We start from the raw sequence: 22,715 nt of genomic DNA on the forward strand, positions 1-22,715 counted from the left end.
GTTGCGTAGAAACACAAAGTGGGTGACCAGCAGAGATAGATGGGATGGGCTGAGGGAAGCTGAGGGTTGGTATGTGGAATTGGAGACAAGTGGGAGTGGAGTTGCTGTGTGAGAGAGAGAATGATGCTTAAAAGATAAAGGGAGAAAAAAAGTCAAAATAAAACATTAAAAAAGTACATTTGAATGACACTAAGTGGCAGTGTTTTTACAACTAACGCCGGTTTGCCTGAGGCTGATGCCGTGCAGGTGTTTGTAGACCTGTATATACACACACTCTCATTCAAATAAACACATACAAGAACACACACATACATGTAATAGTGCCAGACATGTACACAAACATATACAGTTGGCATTGCTGTTATGATTTCTGTTATGTTATGATGTCCTTTGTTTTAAATAGATATATTATATATATTTTTTGCATTGTTGTTTGCTGTTTTCTCCTCTTTTCCTTTTTTTATCTTTAGTTCATTCTCTTGGTTGTTGGTGCATTGGGGGGTTCTTGGGGGTTGGGGAATGGAATTAATTGTTGTTTTTTTCTTCTTCGGGGGGGGACTGTGGGTAGGGTCTCAAATGGTTGAGGGACAGCTATTGGGGAACTGTGGGGGGATCTTGGAGGGTTCGGGTTTCACAAGATTGTGATCATGAAAAAGGAAACTATGACATATATTTTATATCACTATCATGCACACGCACCCTCACACATAAGGATGGCTCTGTTGCGGAAAGACTGATACATATTTGATAGTGTCTTGATGCTGTATTGTTTGTCCTTCATGTTCTAATACTTCAATGTTAGCCCTTCCTTGTGTTTTTTTGTAATAATATTATTATATTATTATTATATCATTTAAAAAAAGTTTACATACACTAAGTTGACTGTGCCTTTAAACAGCTTGGAAAATTCCAGAAAATGTCATGGCTTTAGAAGCTTCTGATTGACATCATTTGAGTCAATTGGAGGTGTACCTGTAGATGTATTTCAAGGCCTACCTTCAAACTCAGTGCCTCTTTGCTTGACATCATGGGAACATCAAAAGAAATCAGCCAAGACCTCAGAAAAGAAATGTAGACATCCACAAGTCTGGTTCATCCTTGGGAGCAATTTCCAAATGCCTGAAGGTACCACGTTCATCTGTACAAATAGCATGCAAGTATAAACACCATGGGACCACGCAGCCGTCATACCGCTCATCTCCTAGAAATAAACGTACTTTGGAGCAAAATATGCAAATCAATCCTAGAACAACAGCAAAGGACCCTGTGAAGATCCTGGAGGAAACAGGTACAAAAGTATCTATATCCACAGTAAAATGAGTCCTATATCGTTATAACCTGAAATGCCGCTCAGCAAGGAAGAAGCCACTGCTCCAAAACCACCATAAAAAAGCCAGTCTATAGTTTGCAACTGCACATGGGGACAAAGATCGTACTTTTTGGAGAAATGTCCTCTGGTCTGATGAAACAAAAATAGAACTGTTTGGCCATAATGACCATCGTTATGCTTGGAGGAAAAAGGGGGATGCTTGCAAGCCGAAGAATACCATCCCAACCGTGAAGCACGGGGCTGTCAGCATCATCTTGTGGGGGTACTTTCCTGCAGGAGGGACTGGTGCACTTCACAAAATAGATGGCATTGTGAGGAAGGAAAATTATGTGGATATATTGAAGCAACATCTCAAGACATCAGTCAGGAAGTTAAAGCTTGGTCGCAAATGGGTCTTCCAAATGGACAATGACCCCAACTGTACTTCCAAAGTTCCAAAGTTGTGGCAAAATGGCTTAAGGACAACAAGGTATTAGCCATCACAAAGCCCTGACCTCAATCCTATAGAAAATGTGTGGGCAGAACTGAAAAAGCGTCTGCGAGCAAGGAGGCCTACAAACCTGATTCAGTTACACCAGCTCTGTCAGGAGGAATGGGCCAAAATTCACCCCTTATTGTGGGAAGCTTGTGGAAGGCTACCCGAAAGGTTTGACCCAAGTTAAACAATGGAAAGGCAATGCTACCAAATACTAATTGAGTGTATGTAAACTTCTGACCCACTGGGATTGTGATGAAAGAAATAAAAGCTGAAATAAATCATTTTCTCTACTATTATTCTGACATTTCGCATTCTTAAAATGAAGTGGTGATCCTAACTGACCTAAGACATGGAATTTTTACTAGGATTAAATGTCAGGAACTGTGAAAAACTGAGTTTAAATGTAATTGGCTAAGGTGTATGTAAACTTACGACTTCAACTGTATACACTACCGTTCAAGGTTTGGGGTAGAAATGCCCTTGTTTTTTAAAGAAAAGCACATTTTCTGTCCATTACATCAAATTGATCAAAAATACAGTGTAGACATTGTTAATGTTGTAAATGACTATTGTTGCTGGAAACGGCAGATTTTGAATGGAATATCTAGATAGGCGTACAGAGGCTCATTATCAGCAACCATCACTCCTGTGTTCCAATGGCATGTTGTGTTAGCTAATCCAAGTTTATCATTTTAAAAGGCAAATTGATCATTAGAAAACATTTTTGCATTAATTTTAGCACAGCTGAAAACTGTTGTTCTGATTAAAGAAACAATAAATCTGTAATTCTTTAGACCAGTTAAGTATCTGAAGCATCAGCATTTGTGAATTCGATTACAGGCTCAAAATGGCCAGAAACAAAGAACTTTCTTCTGAAACTCGTCAGTCTATTCTTGTTCTGAGTAATGAAGGCTATTCCATCTGAGAAATTGCCAAGAAACTGAAGATCTCGTACAACGCTGTGTACTACTCCCTTCGCAGAACAGTGCAAACTGGCTCTAACCAGAATAGAAAGAAGTGGGAGGCCCCGGTGCACAACTGAGAAAGAGGACAAGTACATTAGAGTGTCTAGTTTGAGAAACAGATGCCTCACAAGTCCTCAACTGGCAGCTTCAAATAGTACCCGCAAAACACCAGTCTCAACATCAACAGTGAAGAGGCGACACTGGGGGATGCTGGCCTTCTAGGCAGAGTTCCTCTGTTCAGTGTCTGTGTTATTTTGCCCATCTTAATCTTTTCTTTTTATTGGCCAGTCTGAGATATGTCTTTTTCATTGCAACTCTGCCTAGAAGGCCAGCATCCTGGAGTCGCCTCTTCACTATTGATGTTGAGACTGGTGTTTTGCGGGTAATATTTAATGAAGCTACCAGTATAAGTATTCAGACCTTTGGCAGCAATTACAGCCTTGAATGTTCTTGGGTATGACGCTACAAGCTTGGCACACCTGGATTTGGGGAGTCTCTCCCATTCTTCTCTGCAGATCCTCTCAAGCTCTTTCAGGTTGGATGGGGAGCGACGCTTGAGTTTAAGTCCGGGCTCTGGCTGGGTCACTCAAGCACCTTCTGAGACTTGTCCGGAAGCCACTCCTGCATTGTCTTGGCTGTGTGCTTAGGGTCGTTGTCCTATGGGAAGGTGAACCTTCTCCCCAGTCTGAGGACCTGAATGCTCTGGAGCAGGTTTTCAATCATCTCTCTGTACTTTGCTCCGTTCATCTTTCCCTCAAACCTGAATAGTCTCCCAGTCCAATCATGGTTTCATCAGACCAGAGAATCTTTTTCTCATGGTCTGAGAGTCCTTTAGGTACCTTTTGGCAAACTCCAAGCGGGCTTTGACTGAGGAGTAGCTCCAGTCTGGCCACTCGACCATAAAGGCCTGAAAGGTTCTCTTATCTCCACAGAGGAACTTTGAAGCTCTGTTAGAATGACCATAAGGTTATTGGTCACCTCCCTGACCAAGGCCGTTCTCCCCCGATTGCTCAGTTTGGCTGGGTGTTCAGCTCTAGTAAGAGTCTTGGTGATTCAAACTTCTTCCATTTAAGAATTATGGTGGCCACTGTAGTCCTGGGGACCTTCAGTGCTGCAGAAATGTTTTGTTACCCTTCCCCAGATCTGTGCCTCGACACAATCCTGTCTCGGAGCTCTACAGACAATTCCTTCGGCATCATGGCTTGGTTTTTAATCTGACATGCACTGTCAACTGTGGGACCTTACAGTGCCCTCCACTAATATTGGCAGCCTTGTTAAATATGAGCAAAACTGGCCGTGAAGACAATGTCTTTATTGTTTATCCTCTTGGTCTTTCATTCTCAGCAAAAAAAAGAAATGTCCCTTTTTCAGGAACCTGTCTTTCAAAGGTAATTTGTAAAAATCCAAATAACTTCACAGATCTTTATTGTAAAGGGTTTAAACACTGTTTCCCATGCTTGTTCAATGAACAATAAACAATTAATTTACATGCACCTGTGGAACGGTCGTTAAGACACTAACAGCTTACAGACGGTAGGCAATTAAGGTCACAGTTATGAAAACTCAGGACAGTAAAGAGGCCTTTCTACTGACTCTGAAAAACACCAAAAGAAAGATGCCCAGGGTCCCTGCTCATCTGCGTGAATGTGCCTTAGGCATGCCGCAAGGAGGCATGAGGACCGCAAATGTGGTCCAGGCAATAAATTGCAATGTCTGTACTGTGATACGCCCAAGACCGCGCTACAGGGAGACAGGACAGACAGCTGATCATCCTCGAAGTGGCAGACCACGTGTAACAACACCTGAACAGGATCGGTCCATCCGAACATCACACCTGCGGGACAGGTACAGGATGGCAATAACAACTGCCCGAGTTACACCAGGAATGCAAAATCACTCCATCAGTGCTCAGACTGTCCGCAATAGGCTGAGAGAGGCTGGACTGAGGGCTTGTAGGCCTGTTGTAAGGCAGGTCCTCACCAGACATCACCAGCAAAAATGTCGCCTATGGGTACAAACGAACCGCGCTGGACCAGACAAGACTGGCAAAAAGTGCTCTTCACTAACGAGTCGTGGTTTTGTCTCACCAGGGATAATGGTCGGATTCGCGTTTATCATCGAAGGAATGAGCGTTACACCGAGGCCTGTACTCAGGAGCGGGATCCATTTGGAAGTGGAGGGTCCGTCATGGTCTGGGGCAGTGTGTCACAGCATCATCGGACTGAGCTTGTTGTCATTGCAGGCAATCTCAACTCTGTGCAAGACATCCTCCTCCCTCATGTGGTACCCTTCCTGCAGGCTCATCCTGACATGTCCCTCCAGCATGACAATGCCACCAGTCATACTGCTCGTTCTGTGCGTGATTTCCTGCAAGACAGGAATGTCAGTGTTCTGACATGGCCAGCGAAGAGCCCGGATCTCGATCCCATTGAGCACGTCTGGGACCTGTTGGATCGGAGGGTGAGGGCTAGTGCCATTCCCCCCAGAAATGTCCGGGAACTTGCAGGTGACTTGGTGGAAGAGTGGGGTAACATCTCACAGCAAGAACTGGCAAATCTGGTGCAGTCAATAAGGAGGAGATGCAGTGCAGTACTTAATGCAGCTGGTGGCCACACCAGATACTGACTGTTACTTTTGATTTTGACCCCCCTTTGTTCATGGACACATTATTCCATTTCTGTTAGTCACATGTCTGTGGAACTTGTTCAGTTTATTTCTCAGTTGTTGAATCTTGTTATGTTCATATAAATATTACACATGTTAAGTTTTCTGAAAATAAACGCAGTTGACAGTGAGAGGATGTTTCCTTTTTTGCTGAGTTTATCAGGGGACCAAATGTTCAAAGGCCTGAAGCAACAACTTCAAATAATAACCACACTTAAATTGATATTGAATGTGTGGTTATGGTTTCATCCACTATATACCTGCAGCATCAACCTAGCAGTTAGTAGTTATTGGCGTTCCCTGTGGCTCAGTTGGTAGAGCATGGTGTGTGCAACGCGAGCGTTGTGGGTTTGATCCCCATGGGGGGCCAGTACAAAAAATAAAAAAATGCATAAAATGAAATGTATGTATTCACTACTGTAAGTCGCTCTGGCTAAGAGCATCTGCTAAATGACTAAAATGTAAATGTATTCAGTTGGCAAAATGTGGCATTTGATGTCATAATTGTTGTAAACTTGTATTCTGGTGATCTTAACCAGACAAAGATGTGTTTTTTCTTTGTAACATCAAGACGTCTTTGGAAAGACTTCTTATTTCGGTTATCTGGTCAGATAACCAGATTATTTAACCAAATTACAACGAGATAAATACATGTATTGCTAAATTGGCATTTACAAAACTTTAAGGTAACATACTGTACCACCTGACCATGATGTCACAACATCATAATGCAAAATGTACACATTTCATCGACATAGAATAATAGGACAATTAAAAAGTGAAGAATTTGTGAACCAATTTGTGAACCACTAATAAAGTAGCCAGCATTAAAAGTTGATGTGGGAAAATGACTTATTCCCTTCATCAGTAATTATATGATTACATATTGCAGTCCCACTGTGAAATCCACTCGAAAGTACTGTTGAATTAGAAAAAGTGTTAATGATCATAATTGCACATTGCCACCATCAGCCAATTCCATGGGGCACTATAGACAAATCTGAAAACCTTTTTACAAATATCTCTAATTCAGAATATACAAATGTACCGGTGTCGTTCCATGAAATGAGTGCCTTTTGTGTCCCTTTGGTATTTTAAGTAGAAATTGTGCAGCAATATTGAATTTTAAAAGCCTTTATATTCAATGAAGTGCCCTTTTAATATTGACCACATGGATAATTCAATAAATCAGATTTTCTAAAGTGCAAACATTTTGCATTTTGAAATGTGCCTCCATGCACCCTCTGTGACTGCCAGGAAGATTTAACATGCTTAATCCTGACATTTCTCCAAGTTTTCACCATCATTGTAAAGCCCTAGTTATTTTATTGCTTTGACAAAGTAATTTCTGAAGATTATTATTTATTTCATGTGATTAGTGATTAATTTACGTCTGTCCCTCATTTTAATGTCAACCCTGTTATGTGAACTGAACTCTCATTTTAATATGGTGGAACTATTCCTTTTTAATTATTTTTTTCAAAAGAAACATTGAACATCTAATAGGCAAATCATAGCGTAAAAGCAGATGAGCTGGTTCTACTCTTTTTTGGCAGTTTTCTGGTGTTTTGTGGTGGAAAACTGAATGTGTCAAGCATAACATGTCAACCATGTTTGCCGAAGATAGTCAGCATAGATAGACAGGCTAGAAATGTTTTAAAACCTGTTGGGGCTAGGGGGCAGTATTGACAATTTCGGAAAAAATATGTGCCCATATTAAACTGCCTCCTACTCAAACTCAGAAGCTAGGATATGCATATTATTAGTAGATTTGGATAGAAAACACTCTGAAGTTTCTAAAACCGTTTGAATGGTGTCTGTGAGTATAACAGAACTCATATGGCAAGCAAAAACCTGAGAGAAATCCTACCAGGAAGTGGAAATCTGGATGCATGGGCTCTCTTCAAGTCGTTTCCTATTGAATACACGGTGACGTAGTAATAATTGTGCATGTCCTACGGCTTCCACTAGATGTCGACAGTCTTTACAAAGTTGTTTGAAGCTTCTACGATGAACAGAGACCGAATTACAAGGAGGGGAAGTTGTTGAGGCAGGGGGTGACATCACTTCTTGGGGCACGTTCACGAGGGAGGATCCTCCCGTTCCAAAATCTTTATCAAGACACAGGAACCGTCCGGTTGAAATATTATTGAATCTTCACGTTCTGAAGGCCCTAAAGATTGATGTTTTACAACGTTTGACATGTTTGAACGAACGTAAATACAACTTTTTTTAACTTTTTGTCGCGACATCGTCTGCGCGCTTTCTACACTTGGAGTAGCTTACTGGACGCACGAACAACAAGGAGTTATTTGGACATAAATTATGGACTTTATCGAACAAAACATTTGTTGTGGACCTGGGATTCCTGGAAGTGCTTTCTGATGAAGATGATCAAAGGTAAGGGAATATTTCTAATGCAATGTATGATTTTAGATGACTCGAAGATGGCGGCTATCTGTATAGCCTAGTGTATTTTCTGAGCTCAGTACTCAGATTATTGCAAAGAGTGCTTTCCTCGTGAAGCTTTTTTGAAATCTTTCATAGCGTTTGCATAAAGGAGATGTTCATCTATAATTCTTTGAATGACAGTTTAATTTTGTATCAATGTTTATGACAAGTATTTTTGTAAATTGTGGCGCTGATTCACCGGCAGTATTTGAGGGAAAATATTTTCTGAACGTCACGCGCTGATGTAAAATGCTGTTTTTATATATAAATATGAACTTTATCGAACAAAAAATGCATGTATTGTGTAACATGATGTCCTATGAGTGTCATCTGATGAAGATCATCAAAGGTTACTTCTGCATTTAGCTGTGGTTTGGGTTTTTGTGATGCATGCTAGTTGCTTAGAAAATGGCTGTTTGGTTATTGTGTCGATGTACTCTCCTAATGTTTTGCTTTCGCTGTAAAGCCTTTTGGAAATCGGACAACGTGGTTTGATTCAGGAGAAGTGTATCTATAAAATGGTGTAAAATAGTCCTATGTTTGAGAACTTTGAATTATGACATTTTGTGATTTTAAATCTGGCGCTCTGATTTTTCACTGGCTGTTGAATAGCGATTTCGCCCCACTATCCTAGAGAGGTTAACAATAAAATAAAATTAAGCTTGCATTCAACTGCCCCTCCCTGATGCATACAACAAGCTTCTATTTTCCCTGTCACAAGGGAATTTAAAGCTGATTTAAGATGAAATTGTCAACCCTGTTACTTTATTTGGCACTTAATAGGCACTTACTATCGTGATCTTTTTGAGATGGTAAACATGTTTTTTATGAACCTGAACATGTGCTCTTTTATGACAGAATGTTACAATTAGATGATTTTTTTTTCTCACCAAGTTACACATCTCAGAAGGCACCGAATTGGTGCAACGACCCACCAACTAATGTACAGGTAACAGAGTATTTTTTTAATTTTTTTATTTTACCTTTATTTAACTAGGCTAGTCAGTTAAGAATAAATTCTTATTTTCAATGACAAATGTATCAACAAAGCCAATAGATATATTCTTAGAGACACAATCATAGTTACTTAATTCTGTTCATGAAAATAATTAAATGATTGTTATGCATATGCATGTCTTCATCTCTGTACATGTGTATGGTATACATGACAACCATCAGGGCACGCTGCCCCCTTTGCTTGTTTCATGGTGCAGTTTGAATACAAATCTATTTAAATAATTCAACTATTCTATGCTTCCAGCATAGTAGTACAATGAAAAATACTTATAATATTTTGAAGCTGACAAATACCAATACGGTCAAAGTGTTGTTTCACATACCGCATCACGTCAATGCATCACTTAATCAACAAAAGACTACAGTACTTAAACTGCAAGTGGGCACTTCTTATTTACTGTATTCAAGGTGTGACCTTGAATGTGTGCTACTGAGGGTTTTAATATATAATTTGATTTCACTGACACATAAAAAGGCACATAAAAAGGCACAGAGAAGGAGTGCAAAAAAGGAGGGTAACCAACAGTATGCTTTCATAGCGGTGTATTTAATTTGTCTCCAACAAATACAATGGCTTGGGAAATGCAAGGATGCATGTACCAAACCAGAGCTTGCAGATATCCAGAACAATAAAAAATGATCTATTTGCATTGGTTCTATTGAACTGCAATGCACTTACATAGTTTACACTTTGCAATCCAGTACACATCTTTTCGGTATGGGTTCTACATACCTATCTCGGGGTGCTGATTTCTCCCCTCCACCGGCACACTGACTGTCCTTCGAAGCAGCTTGGTGCGCTCGCTGCGCTGAGAGCCTGAGCGACGTTCATGCATCAGTAAAGGGTGAACCTAAGGTAAGAACAGGAGGTCAGATAGGTCAAGGTCCGGCTGAAAACCCATCTCTTAAGATTGTACCTTGGTCACCCCACGCCTGACCATCGCTCCTCCTAGCACTTCCCCTACATACTGTATAAATCACTTGTGTTGGGCACTAAAGCCTCACTTTGTTTAGCTGTTGTCCTGTAAGAAAAAAGTGATTGCACAGGATCATTTCATTTATGCTAAATGATCATATCAAACCAGAGCATATACAGTATAAGAAAAAGTTAGTTGTGTAACACAGCTACATGCTTTTTATTTGTATTTATTTATGTCAATTTCACTGGTGTAAATATTTCAGAGTTAGCTTCATATGACTTGATATTTGTGTATTTAACATAATAAAGCAATAAACTGAAAACCTCCCCTACTGAAATCCAGACCATTGAGAGTTGAGCGTCTCAAGGACCAGGGGCATTTTCCACCCACACTTAAAATAAAGGCTAGCACAACACATTCCCAATGTGGTTAACAGAGGTGAGAGGTCAAATTGCTTTACAACACGCAAAGCCTTACCCAGAAGCACTTTGTCTCTATGTGAAACAAATAGTTAACAAAGTGAATAGGTTGGCATTAAGGCTACATTCTGGTATTTAATAAAACAATAAACTGCCACTTGCATTGGTATACAGCTGAGGGATGGGGATAGGGAAATGTAACCCCTCTCAAATTCTTAAACAGCACAGACTGACATCAACATTATCGTTGATATCTCTTCAAAATCAGGCTTGTTAACCTTGTCTCTGAAAATATGAATTTATCATATACTGTAGGTTAATGTGACCTCCAAAACCATGCCGCACATACTGTATTAAGTGTCATATTACTTCATTTGGGAGCCATTCTTATGTCCCCTATGCTCTCTGTAAATGCTAGCTTTGTTGATCCTCTTATTCGTTGAAATTGTAAAATTTTCCCAAATATTGCATTGAATTAAAATATTCCATCCCACATATTTCATTGAGTTCATTTGACTATATATAGTTGTTTGACATACCACAGAGAGAAAAGTAGATGGCTCAGCACAACCTCAATGAACTTGGAGAGCTACTGTACATTATATTTAGTGGGTTCTGCTGTTAGCTGTGGCAAAGAGCCCTTGGCTAAGGGACAGTGAAAGGACAAGGGTGTGTGGTCCGAAATAGCTTCTCCCACAGGTATTTCCCCAGACAGGTGACATGAGCCAGCACTGGTAAGTGCATCACCAGAAAGTGCTGAAGTTTAGAGAGAGAGAAATGATATTCGCATTGTGATACTGTGCCATAGTAAATAGCAGAAAACACATCAAATTGAGCTCAGGTAACGCTAGCAATGATAAATTGCCATTCCAATTGACTTAAGCTCTACTAAGTTGAATGTAAATTGAATAGCTTTTTTTTCCTTTATTCAGAAGTACAGTACTGCACATCTTTTTTAAGTGCACTACCCCAGTACGCGCAGCGAGTAAAACACATATTGGAGTAAATGACATGTTTTGTATGACTATAATTAGTAATGAACTATATTAAATGCTTGTACAGTATGTTCTCAGATCAATAGATTAATGTAATCCCCTATCCCATCCAGATACACGCTAAAGGAAAAGGTTACATAAGTAGAGGAATTCCTCTTATTTTCATTGAAAACCCTAACCCTCAAACAATTCATATGAATCACCTGTGTATGATTACAATCATATCAGGTTCAATTTACAATAACAAAAAGTGTCTCCCTTACTGGGGTGTCTTTGCAAGAGTACCTGCCATATGAATTAAGAAGAGGAACGATTATTTTGGGATACCACATTGTAAAGTTGAATAATGTCTCCCTCCAATGGCTAGTTTTGGGACTTCATCTCTCACATCTGGGCTGCTCTGTTATTGGTGGGCCCGTGATGTATTCCACAAATCTGCCCAATTCCTACTCGGAACTAACAAACCACTGATACATTGCATTGCATCATCAATGCATTAGCTTGTGCTAATTTCCAGCATCTGTCCGTATATGGGTTGTAAAATAGGAGTATTCAAGTGGGGGAAAGAAAAAAAAAATACAACAAAATGGTATCATACAATAACATGCTTGCTGTTCTTTATACAAGCTATTCCTTAAATCTGCTCTTACCCACTTGATGAGACAACTCATTAACTAAATAATTCAAAACCCCCACTTGGACCTAATAGAAACATACAGAACTTAAAATAAATAATTGCGCTAGGGATAGAATGTAGATGTACAGCTCTATGGGTGCGTTTATACAGGCATCCAATTCTGATCTTTTTTTCACTCAAAGGTATTTTGATCAATCAGACCAGCTCTGCATGAGCTCTGATGTGATAGGTGAAAAGATGAAAGACAATTAGTGCTGTAAAAATATCAGAATTGGGCTGCCCGTACGACACCACATTCAATACAACCTGTATTAGCTGCCCACTGCGGTACCTAGTTTAGCCTGGGATACTCAAATTATCTAACTGGTACCTTTATTGGTTAGGGACAACACTCCAATCCAAACAGGGTTTAGGTGTGTTAACCTAGTGCACCATACCCATATACAGTGCATTCGGAAAGTATTCAGACCCTTTGACCTTTTCCACATTTTGTTACGTTACAGCCTTATTCTAAAATTGATTAAATCGTTTTTTTCCTCATCAATCTACACACAATACCCCATAATGACAAAGCAAAAACAGATTTTTACAAATGTTAGCAAATTTATTTAAAAAAAAATTATATCGCATTTACGTAAGTATTCAGACTCTTTACTCAGTACTTTGTTGAATCACCTTTGGCAGCAATTACAGCCTCGAGTCTTGGGTATGACACTACAAGCTTGACACACCTGTTGTTGGGGAGTTTCTTCTGTTCTTCTCTGCAGATCCTCTCAAGCTCTGTCAGATTGCATGGGGAGCGTTGCTGCACAGCTATTTTCAGGTCTCTCGAGATGTTCGATCGGGTTCAAGTCCGGGCACTGGCTGGGCCACTCAAGGACATTCAGAGACTTGTCCCGAAGCCACTCCTGCATTGTCTTGGCTGTGTGCTTTTTGTTGTTGTCCTGTTGGAAGGTGAACCTTTGCCCCCATCTGAGGTCTGAGTGCTTTGTGTGCTCTGAGTGCTCTGGAGCAGGTTTTCATCAAGGATCTATCTGTACTATACTCTGTTCATCTTTGCCTCGATCCTGACCAGTCTCCCAGTCCCTGCCACTGAAAAACATCCCCACAGCATGATGCTGCCACCACCACGCTTCACAGTAGGGATGGTGCCAGGTTTCCTCCAGATGTGACGCTTGGCATTCAGGACAAAGAGTTCAATCTTGGTTTCATCAGACCAGAGAATCTTGTTTCTCATGGTCTGAGAGTCCTTTAGGTGCTTTTTGGCAAACTCCAAGCAGGCTGTCATGACCCTTTTACTGAGGAGTGGCTTCCGTCTGGCCACTCTACCATAAAGGCCTGATTGGTGGAGTGCTGCAGAGATGGTTGTCCTTCAGGAAAGTTCCTCCCATCTCCACAGAGCAACTCTGGAGCCCTGTCAGAGTGACCATCGGGTTCTTGGTCACCTCCCTGATCAAGGCCCTTCTCCCAAAACTGCTCAGTTTGGCTGGGCGACCAGCTCTAGAAAGAGTCTTGGTGGTTCAAAACTTTGTCCAATTAAGATTGATGGAGGCCACTTTGTTCTTGGGGACCGTCTAGGTACCCTTCCCAGATCTGTGCCTCGACACAATCCTATCTCGGAGCTCTACAGACAATTCCTTCGACCTCATGGCTTGGTTTTTGCTCTGACATGCACTGTCAACTGTGGGTCCTTATTTAGACAGGTGTGTACCTTTCCAAATCATGTCCACACAGCTGAACTCCATTCAAGTTCTAGAAACATCTCAAGGATGATCAATGGTAACAGGATGCACCTGAGCTCAATTTCGAGTATCATAGCAAAGTATTTGAATACTTATGTAAATAAGGTATTTTTTGTTTTTTATTTTTTATAAATTTGAAAATGTTTCTAAAATCCTGTTTTCGCTTTGTCATTATGGGGTATTGTGTGTAGATTGATGAGGAAAAACATTTATTTAATCAATTTTAGAATAAGGCTGTCACAATAACAAAGTGTGGAAAAATTCAAGGGGTCTGAATACTTTCCGAATATACTGTACCTGTAGGTAAATAAATCAGTGATCAATGTGGACTCTCAACCCATCAGGTAGACTCTCTAGTCAATCAAATACATTCACTGACCAATTAAGAGCTAGGGAGAAATGAAAATCAGCAGGACGGTGGTTGTCTGCCATGTCCTGCATGTGCTTGTCTCTGGTGAACAAGATGGAGGTATTCATCCTACCTCCTCCTGGTCAAACATGTAGCGCTGACTCCCGGGTCTCATCGAGCGGCGTAGGTTCCAACCAGGGGAATCATAAGCCAGGCCATTGGAAGGGGTCTGGGGCCGCGAAGACAACGGGGAGGCACACCTTCCATCTTAGAATGAGATAAAAGGAATTAGTAAATTAACTTTATATAGAAGAAAAACAGCACAGCAGCTAGGATCAATAGCACAATTGATAATGTCAGAAAAATAATACTTTATTTTTTCCCCAGGAGGTAGCAGCAGAGCTTCCATTTTTTACTTGTTATAAATAGAGTTGGCAATCAGATCTACTGATTGTCCTAAAAATAAAATAGACCTGTCCTCAATTCAGAAACTTCCATGAGACAGAAAGACAGTGGTGTCTTTTGACAAAAAAGTAAGAGACCTGATATATATCTATGTGCTGCCTCATGATACAGAAACTGGCTCCTGACCATGTGGGCTGTTTTGGCTCGGACAAGGCTTACTTATAATATATCATTTTATATATCATAAGTTGCTTGTTTACTGGCAAGTTGCAGATACAAACAGCTAATCCTCTTTCACAATTAGTTGTCTTTCTCAGTAGATGAAAACAAACAATTTAACACCACCTCACATCCCTGCCCCATTTATTTGGGGGTATTATAATAAAGTAAGGAAGTAGTACACGAAGCGCATTCTTCAAATACTACAGATAAATCATTTTAAAAAAGGCTGAATAGTGCACCTTTAATGTTACCCAATAAGTCAATATGTACCACAGCAGTGTGCCCAAATCTAGGAGGCAGGGATGCATAACAAAAACTACAACATTGACATTAATAAAACGGACATACTCTTGCGTATTGTATTTGGCAATATAGCAAACCTAATGATGTTTATGGAAAAGTATGTGACATTTCAATTCTGTGTTAATTCTCCATGATAAAAATAATAATAGAGAACCATTTCTGTAATTTTCCCATTCATTGTGCTGGGAGGATAGCCAAGCAACACATTATTATTCACCTACTTGGAGGTATGGTGATTTTCATACAAGAATGCAATACTGTATATACAATTTGACTGTGTGTCATATTTTGTGCACGGTTAAAGTTGCACATCCAGAAATAGAGGAGTGCACAGGAAGCTAAAATTCTGCTCTGGCGATGTCATTTCCGCAACGCCCACTCCTTCACTCGCTCTCACTCACACACACACCCCCAGCCCATCGCCATGGCAACTGAGAAAAGAATAGACTAAGGGACTGCTGAAGGGAAAGATGATCTGCAAAGGATAGAGCAAAAGATTCCAAGCAGGATGAAGAGAGAAATGGAAATAGCAAAATGGGTTCGAGAGAGGATAGGGCTAGCGTTCCAAAGGGGAGGAAGAGAAGAGAACATCTGATAGAACTAGCTACCTAAAGGGGAAATTGAGGTTTGTGAACAATTGACAGTGGAAAAGGTGGAAGAGAGAGATAGTAGAAGGGTGAGGAACTAAAGGAAAGGAGGGCACTATTTTTTAAGTGAAGCCCACACTTTGTCTCCATGGCAACCCTGATACACGTGAAGAAGTGACTAGTCTCCTCCCTCTCTTGTCCTCTATAGTCTTTAAATGTACAATATCACATGTAGTAGGTAGGAGGCCCTGCAGATTCCAAAAGTAGAAAGTAGATATTCCACCACTGTAGTTTTGTGTGGGCTTGTGATAACCTTGACCACTACACACTGGAAACATTAGTCTGCTTCATATTCACAATCATATTTTTTCCTTATGGCTTACCCCTCCCCCTCTCTTTTTACCCATATGTCCCTATTTCCTTCCCTTTCCTCCTCTTTACTCCCTGCATTTCACTCTCTCCCACTCTCTCAATTTTTCTAAACTAACATAGGGAATTATTTTCAGTTGGTCATACCAAGGATCACTTAGCTATTTGAGTTTGAATTTTAAGACCCCTTAAGGTATTAAAAAATATAGATTTTATTTGATAAAACATTGAATTTGGCATTACTGCTATTAGCCAATAGAAACACAGTGAATAACAGAGTCAAAAGAAGATTGTTGTGAAGTGACTGTCCTATATCTGAGCGATATAAGAAAGATTTGATTTCTTTTTCTTATTTTTTATCATGTAATTATACCATTATTTTAGGCACTGAACTATCTCCATATATACTTCCTTTCATTTTTTAAACTGGTAGTGGGACCTTCAGACGAGGCTTGTTAGGCTTGTGCGCGTCGTTGAGCAAAACGGAGAACACCATCGTGTTTGTTAGAGTCTCATCTTTCAATGGAGTGGCCATGATAGTTTAGGCCAAACTGTTCTGACGCTACAGATGTTTTCGTGAGAAGATTTTCGGGAAGGCTCATGGTCTGATAAACACTGCTCTGGCTCTGCCACCTTTCACCGCAGCTGTGGAAGGGCGATATCGGCGGATGCAGTGTATTGATGGGGATTTTTTTTATTATGTAAATTGTTTTATTATGTTCTGCAATGTTGTTACTGAAGCTAAGTTCACTTCGTGAATCAGGCCTTCGTGCTCGAATTGCTGCAAATAAACCACATCATTCTGCAGCAATACACCATCCCATCTGGTTTGCACTTGGTGGGACAATCATTTGTTTTTCAACAGGACAATGACACAACACACCTCCAGGCTGTGTAAGGGCTATTTTACCAAGAAGAAGAGTGATAGAGTGCTGCATCAGATGGCCTGGCCTCCACAATCACCCGACCTCAACTCAGTTGAGATGGTTTGGGATGAGTTGGACCGCAGAGTGAAGGAAAAGCAGCCAACAAGTGCTCAGCATATGTGGGAACTCCTTCAAGACAGTTGGAAAAGCATTCCAGTTGAAGCTGGTTGAGAGAACGCCAAGAGTGTGCAAAGCTGTCATCAAGGCAAAGGGTGGCTACTTTGAAGAATCTCAAATATAAAATATATTTTGATTTGTTTAACACTTTTTTGGTTACTACATGATTCCATATGTGTTATTTCATAGTATTGATGTCTTCACTATTATTCTACAATGTATAAAATTGTGAAAATAAAGAAAAACCCTTGAATGAGTAGGTGTGTCCAGATTTTTGACTGGTACTGTATACCTATGCCGTCTAGTGGATTGACCCATTTCAGCACCATGCCGCTGTCCTTAAGTGCTCCCCAGTGTCTAGGGAGTTCAAACCATTTCAGCACCACAGCATTGTCCGCACTGCTCTCACAGACTCACACCCACACCTGTAAACAACTGATCTAATTCACATCACGACCATGGTAGAATCCATGCTAACGCTAACGGGGCATGAAGTAGAAATGCTCCATTGAAGTCATCAATGGAAAATCGTGCCAAAACATCTCAACCGACCAAGGCTGGAATTCTATCAAACCCGCCATAGCAATATGTATTCATGTGTTTGTTTACAAACTTCACCACTTCACCTCATACATACACACTTCTTATTCTGAACAATGATAGCATACCTGTGAGGGGAGTCTACCTGGTAATAGTTGTAGGTCTTTATATAGTAACCAAGACCAATGGCCAGGCCACATGAATCATGTTTTATTGGGCAGCATTGGGAACCACAACACTTGATTGTGTTCACTTAGTTGTTAATGAGTTGAGGGAGTTTAAATCAAAAGGTTATCTGCAGCTAAGTATAGACTTTCGTCAATACATTAGCCTCAAAAGACCTACGTACATCTGATTACATCCATTGCTCTACTACATGACTGCTAGGGTGGAACAGACTGGGACAGAGTAATGTTTAAAAGTAGCGATCTGACATACTCACAAAAGGTTATAAGAAAGGGGCCAGATTAGCAACAGGAAAGAGCTTGTGTAAAACAATACAAAGCCAAGACAAAAGCCACTGCACACAATGGACTACTATGGAATATATTTTATTTAACCTTTATTAAACCGGAATGTTCCATTGATGTTTGAATACTTCTTTCCAAGGGAGGCATATTTGATCCATTAAAAAAACTACAGTGCTGCATAAAAACATAAATATCAAGAAATACCCACCATCATTGTAAAACATGAAGGCTTTTGTCATCCAGACCTGAAAAGGGTAGCTTTAGCCTTGAAGTACTCTAAATTGAACAAATTCTGGAGATTATTCCAAGACCAAGAAAACCAGAAAACTAAAAGCTGTTTTACCAAGTTCTGTGGTCTGGCCCTTGGCACCTGGAATAGCAACTTAACTTACACAGTAAAATCGCAAGAATTCGTTCAACTCTATGGAGTCAAATGTAACACTATTTGGAAGTTTATAGCGTCCCACCCGCATTTTGCGTTAAAACTACTCTGGTCATGGTGTTGATATTTTTGGTATTCAAACGACAATAATTGGAGGAATTATCCAACTCTCTGAGAGTTGCTTAAATTTAACTCAAATTCTATATTAATATTTTCAGTGTCATTTTTTATCTTTTGCATTAATTGTTACATTTTTTTATTTTTGCATTAACAATCTGCTCCAGCCGAGTACATTTGTCTTTCAGTTGACGTCCTTTGAGTTATAAGGGTTTAAAGCTATATTTAAATATTTCTTAATTTGTAACATTATAGTGGTTTGCAATGTAATATCCAATCTCTATTGGAATCCAACTTGTAGGAATTTATCCAGCACTTTTACATTTCCCCAAATTTGCATTTAGCATACCTGTCATTGTAGGGAAGAAAATACAGTATTTGGAGACCACCTACACACCATGTAAACTGGAACAACTATCTCACTAACTGTTGCTATAAATCCAACCACTTAAAGATTGGATTAGTTTAGAAAAATGTGTAGCATAAAATCAAAAACAAAGTACATGCAAAAAAACTGATAATGAAACAAACTATTTAAAAAATCACATCTGATTTAACTCCCTGTCTCTGGTTACTCTTAATGGAGTTAAAAGTACTCTGTCCCAATCAACTCCAGTTGTCAAAGACTAACTTCAGGGTCTCTTGAGGGTTAATATAACTCCTAGTAGAGTCAATTTAAGCCAAATGTCTTTAACATTGTGATTTCAACTATCCTTGATTTACTGTGTAGTTGGGATGATCTGAGGTTATAAGAACCATGGCTGGCCTGGGTCAAGGAACAGAGATACATTTACCAGTTATATATACAGTACCAGTCAAAAGTCTGGACACACCTAATCATTCAAGGGTTTTTCTTTATTTTTACTATTTTCTACATTGTAGAATAATAGTGAAGACATCAAAACTATGAAATAACACATATGGAATCACGTAGGAACCCAAAAAAGTGTTAAACAAAGATTCATCAAAGTAGCCACCCTTTGCCTTGATGACAGCTTTGCACACTCTTGGCATTCACTCTGAAGGAGTTCCCACATATGCTGAGCACTTGTTGATGCAGGATGCAGTAGATGGTATAGAGTACAGTATATACATATGAGATGAGTAATGTAGGGTATGAAAACATTATATAAAGTGGCATTGTTTAAAGTGGCTAATGATACATTTAATTACATCAAGATGGCAAGATGCAGTAGAAGGTAGAGTACAGTATATACATATGAGATGAGTAATGTAGGGTATGTAAACATTATACAAAGTGGACTTGTTTAAAGTGGCTAGTGATACATTTATACATAAATTTTTCAATTTTTAAAGTGGCTAGAGTTGAGTCAGTATGTTGGAAGCAGCCACTCAATGTTAGTGATGGCTGTAACAGTCTGATGGCCTTGAGATAGAAGCTGTTTTTCAGTCTCTCGGTCCCCGCTTTGATGCACCTATACTGACCTCGTCTTCTGGATGATAGCGGGGTGAACAGGCAGTGGCTCGGGTGGTTGTTGTCCTTGATGAGTGAGGTCTGCGTTGTGCAGACCTCACTACCCTCTGGAGAGCCTTACGGTTATGGGCGGAGCAGTTCCCGTACCAGGCGGTGATACAGCCCGACAGGATGCTCTCGATTGTGCATCTTGGCCCAAGCAAGTCTCTTCTTATTATTGGTGTCCTTGAGTAGTGGTTTCTTTGCAGCAATTCGACCATGAAGGCCTGATTCCTGCAGTGTCTTCTGAACAGTTGATGTTGAGATGTGTCTGTTACTTAAACTCTGTGAATCATTTATTTGGGCTGCAATTTGTGAGACTGGTAACTCTAATGAAATTATCCTCTGCAGTAGAGGTAACTCTGGGTCTTCCTTTCCGGTGGCGGTCCTCATGAGAGCCAGTTGCGTCATAGTGGTTAATGGTCTTTGTGACTGCACTTGAAGAAACGTTCAAAGTTCTTGAAATTTTCCGGATTGACTGACCTTAATGTCTGAAAGTAATGGACTGTCGTTTCTTTTTGCTTATTTGAGCTGTTCTTTGTCTTTCACCAAAAAGGGCTATCTTCTGTATACCACCCTTACCTTGTCACAACACAACTGATTGGCTCAAACACATTAAGAAATAACAAAATTCCACAAATTAACTTATAACAAGGCACACCTGTTAATTGAAATGCAGGTGACTACCTCATGAAGCTGGTTGAGAGAATGCCAAGAGTGTGCAAAGCTGTCATCAAGGCAAAGGATGGCTACTTTGAAGAATCTCAAATATACATATACTTTGATTTGTTTAACACTTTTTTGGTTACTTCATGATTCCATGTGTTATTTCATAGTTTTGATGTCTTAACTATTATTATACAATATAGAAAATAGTAAAAAAATAAAGAAAAAACATTGAATGAGTAGGTGTGTCCAAACTTTTGATCGGTACTGTATGTGTGAGGGGCATCAAGTCTCCACATGCCATGATACAAAGTGTCCGACAGGTGCAGTGTCAACTGATGCATGCATATAGATTATATCCCTAAAATCAGTTGTGGCAGACACTAGTCTTTTCTGTTGTCAAAAACTTTGCCTTAAAAAATAAATAGGATATAGGCTATGGAGAGCCATGGTCGGGTTCACTTGGGTATATCAACTGTAGTTACATAGACCAGAGACCTGTGAAAGTCAAACAGGAACCAACCTGGACTGGAGGGACACGTTTGAATTTTGGACCCAGACCTGTTTGGATTCCCGGCAGGGTCAGTATACAGGTTCTGAGGGACCTGTGAAGACCTTACTGCATACTGTTTGTATGCGGGATGAATGACTGTGTGAGCTTTGGTGGTAACTATCACCCTCAGAACTTAAAGAGATCGCGAATATTGTGGATACATTAGAACTGGCTAATTTGGGTGATAATATTTTAATTTGTTTAACACTGGTTTTGGTTACTACATGATTCCATGTTTTATTTCATAGTTTTGATGTCTTCACTATTATTCTTCTATGTAGAAAATAGTAAATCATTTAGAAAAACCCTTGAATTAGTAGGTGTGTCCAAACTTTGACTGGTACTGTATATGTAACAAAAAAGCTGGGGAAAAAAAGTATATATTTTTGTCATCGGAAGAGGATGCATTAATATTTTTTTTTTAATAAAAAATGGTTAAAAACAACTACAGGTGACATTATAGTCACGTGGTCCAGCGTAAACTATCACTCCAACACTAAACATGTCAAAATGGGTTGGTAGTGTACGAATGTATAGATGTTTTTATATAGTTTAACATGGTTATTATTTACAGATATAAACTTTCCGCAAACTGAAAAAATAAATACAGCCCTTCAGAAAGTATTCACAACACTTGACTTTTTACACATTTTGTTGTGTTACAGCCTGAATTTTAAAAATGTGTGTCACTGGCCTACACAATACCCCATAATGTCAAAGTGGAATTATGTTGCTAAAAATGTTTACAAATTAATAAAAAAAAAACATCTGAAATGTCTTGAGTCATTTAAGCCCTTTGTTATGGCAAGCCTAAATTAGTTCAGGACTAAAGGTTTGCTTAACAAGTCACATAATAGGTTGCATGGACTCAATCTCTGTGCAATAATAGTGTTTCACATGATTTTTGAATAACTACCTCATCTCTGTACCCCATACGTACAATTATCTGTAAGGTCCCTCATTCGAGCAGTGGATGTCAAACACAGATTATAGGGAGGTATTTTAATGCCTTGTAAAAAAAGGGCACCTATTTTGTAGATGGTGTATCAATACACCCATTCACTACAAAGATACATGCGTCTCTCCTAACGCAGTTGCCGGAGAGGAAACCGCTCAGAGATTTCACCATGAGGCCAGTATCGGTGTGTGGGTAAAATCACCAGGGAAGCCAAGCCCCAAAAATATATACATATTACAACCTATGTGTTGTGATAATTGCGTAATTTGCTCTATAACTTGTTAGTTCATATGCCTTGACACCATGATATATAGGCCTAAGGCAGAGACAATAAGAAGACACAGCGGCAGAATTCAACCACACCATTGTTTCATCACAAAACCGGAGACCAACATATTGCATGTAACAAACAGTTACATGGCCTACAGCATGGTCAAGGTAGTTAATGTTTCTGACATTTTCGGACTACTAAACACTATAGATTTAGAACCACAGGGAGTTACTGCAAGTTGCAAAGAAAACAGGCGATGCCTCCACTATTCCAGCAATATTTCAACATAATCTAATCACGTATGCTTAGTCTAATGCAGTGACAACTAAAAGATACCAAAAACGATTTAGTCCAATCAATATAAGCTAAATATGTTAGCTGTCCATGG

At 39.7% G+C, this 22,715-nt stretch overlaps 1 protein-coding gene across 4 annotated transcripts in view; it reads right to left on the bottom strand.

The window, feature by feature from the left end:
• Positions 1 to 22,715, bottom strand: part of LOC115173702 (ras/Rap GTPase-activating protein SynGAP-like) — a 104,705-nt gene that overhangs the window by 66,516 nt on the left and 15,474 nt on the right. For all 4 annotated transcript variants that reach the window (XM_029732027.1, XM_029732025.1, XM_029732026.1 and 1 more), the window contains exons 2-3: positions 14,101 to 14,234; positions 9,639 to 9,756 (exon numbers count right to left, since the gene is read on the bottom strand). In XM_029732027.1, the coding sequence (XP_029587887.1) occupies positions 9,639 to 9,756; positions 14,101 to 14,234 (252 nt within the window). The remainder of the gene's footprint in view (positions 1 to 9,638; positions 9,757 to 14,100; positions 14,235 to 22,715) is intronic.

Source organism: Salmo trutta, chromosome 34 (assembly GCF_901001165.1).
Source record: "Salmo trutta chromosome 34, fSalTru1.1, whole genome shotgun sequence".
In the NCBI taxonomy this organism is placed as follows: Eukaryota; Metazoa; Chordata; class Actinopteri; order Salmoniformes; family Salmonidae; genus Salmo; species Salmo trutta.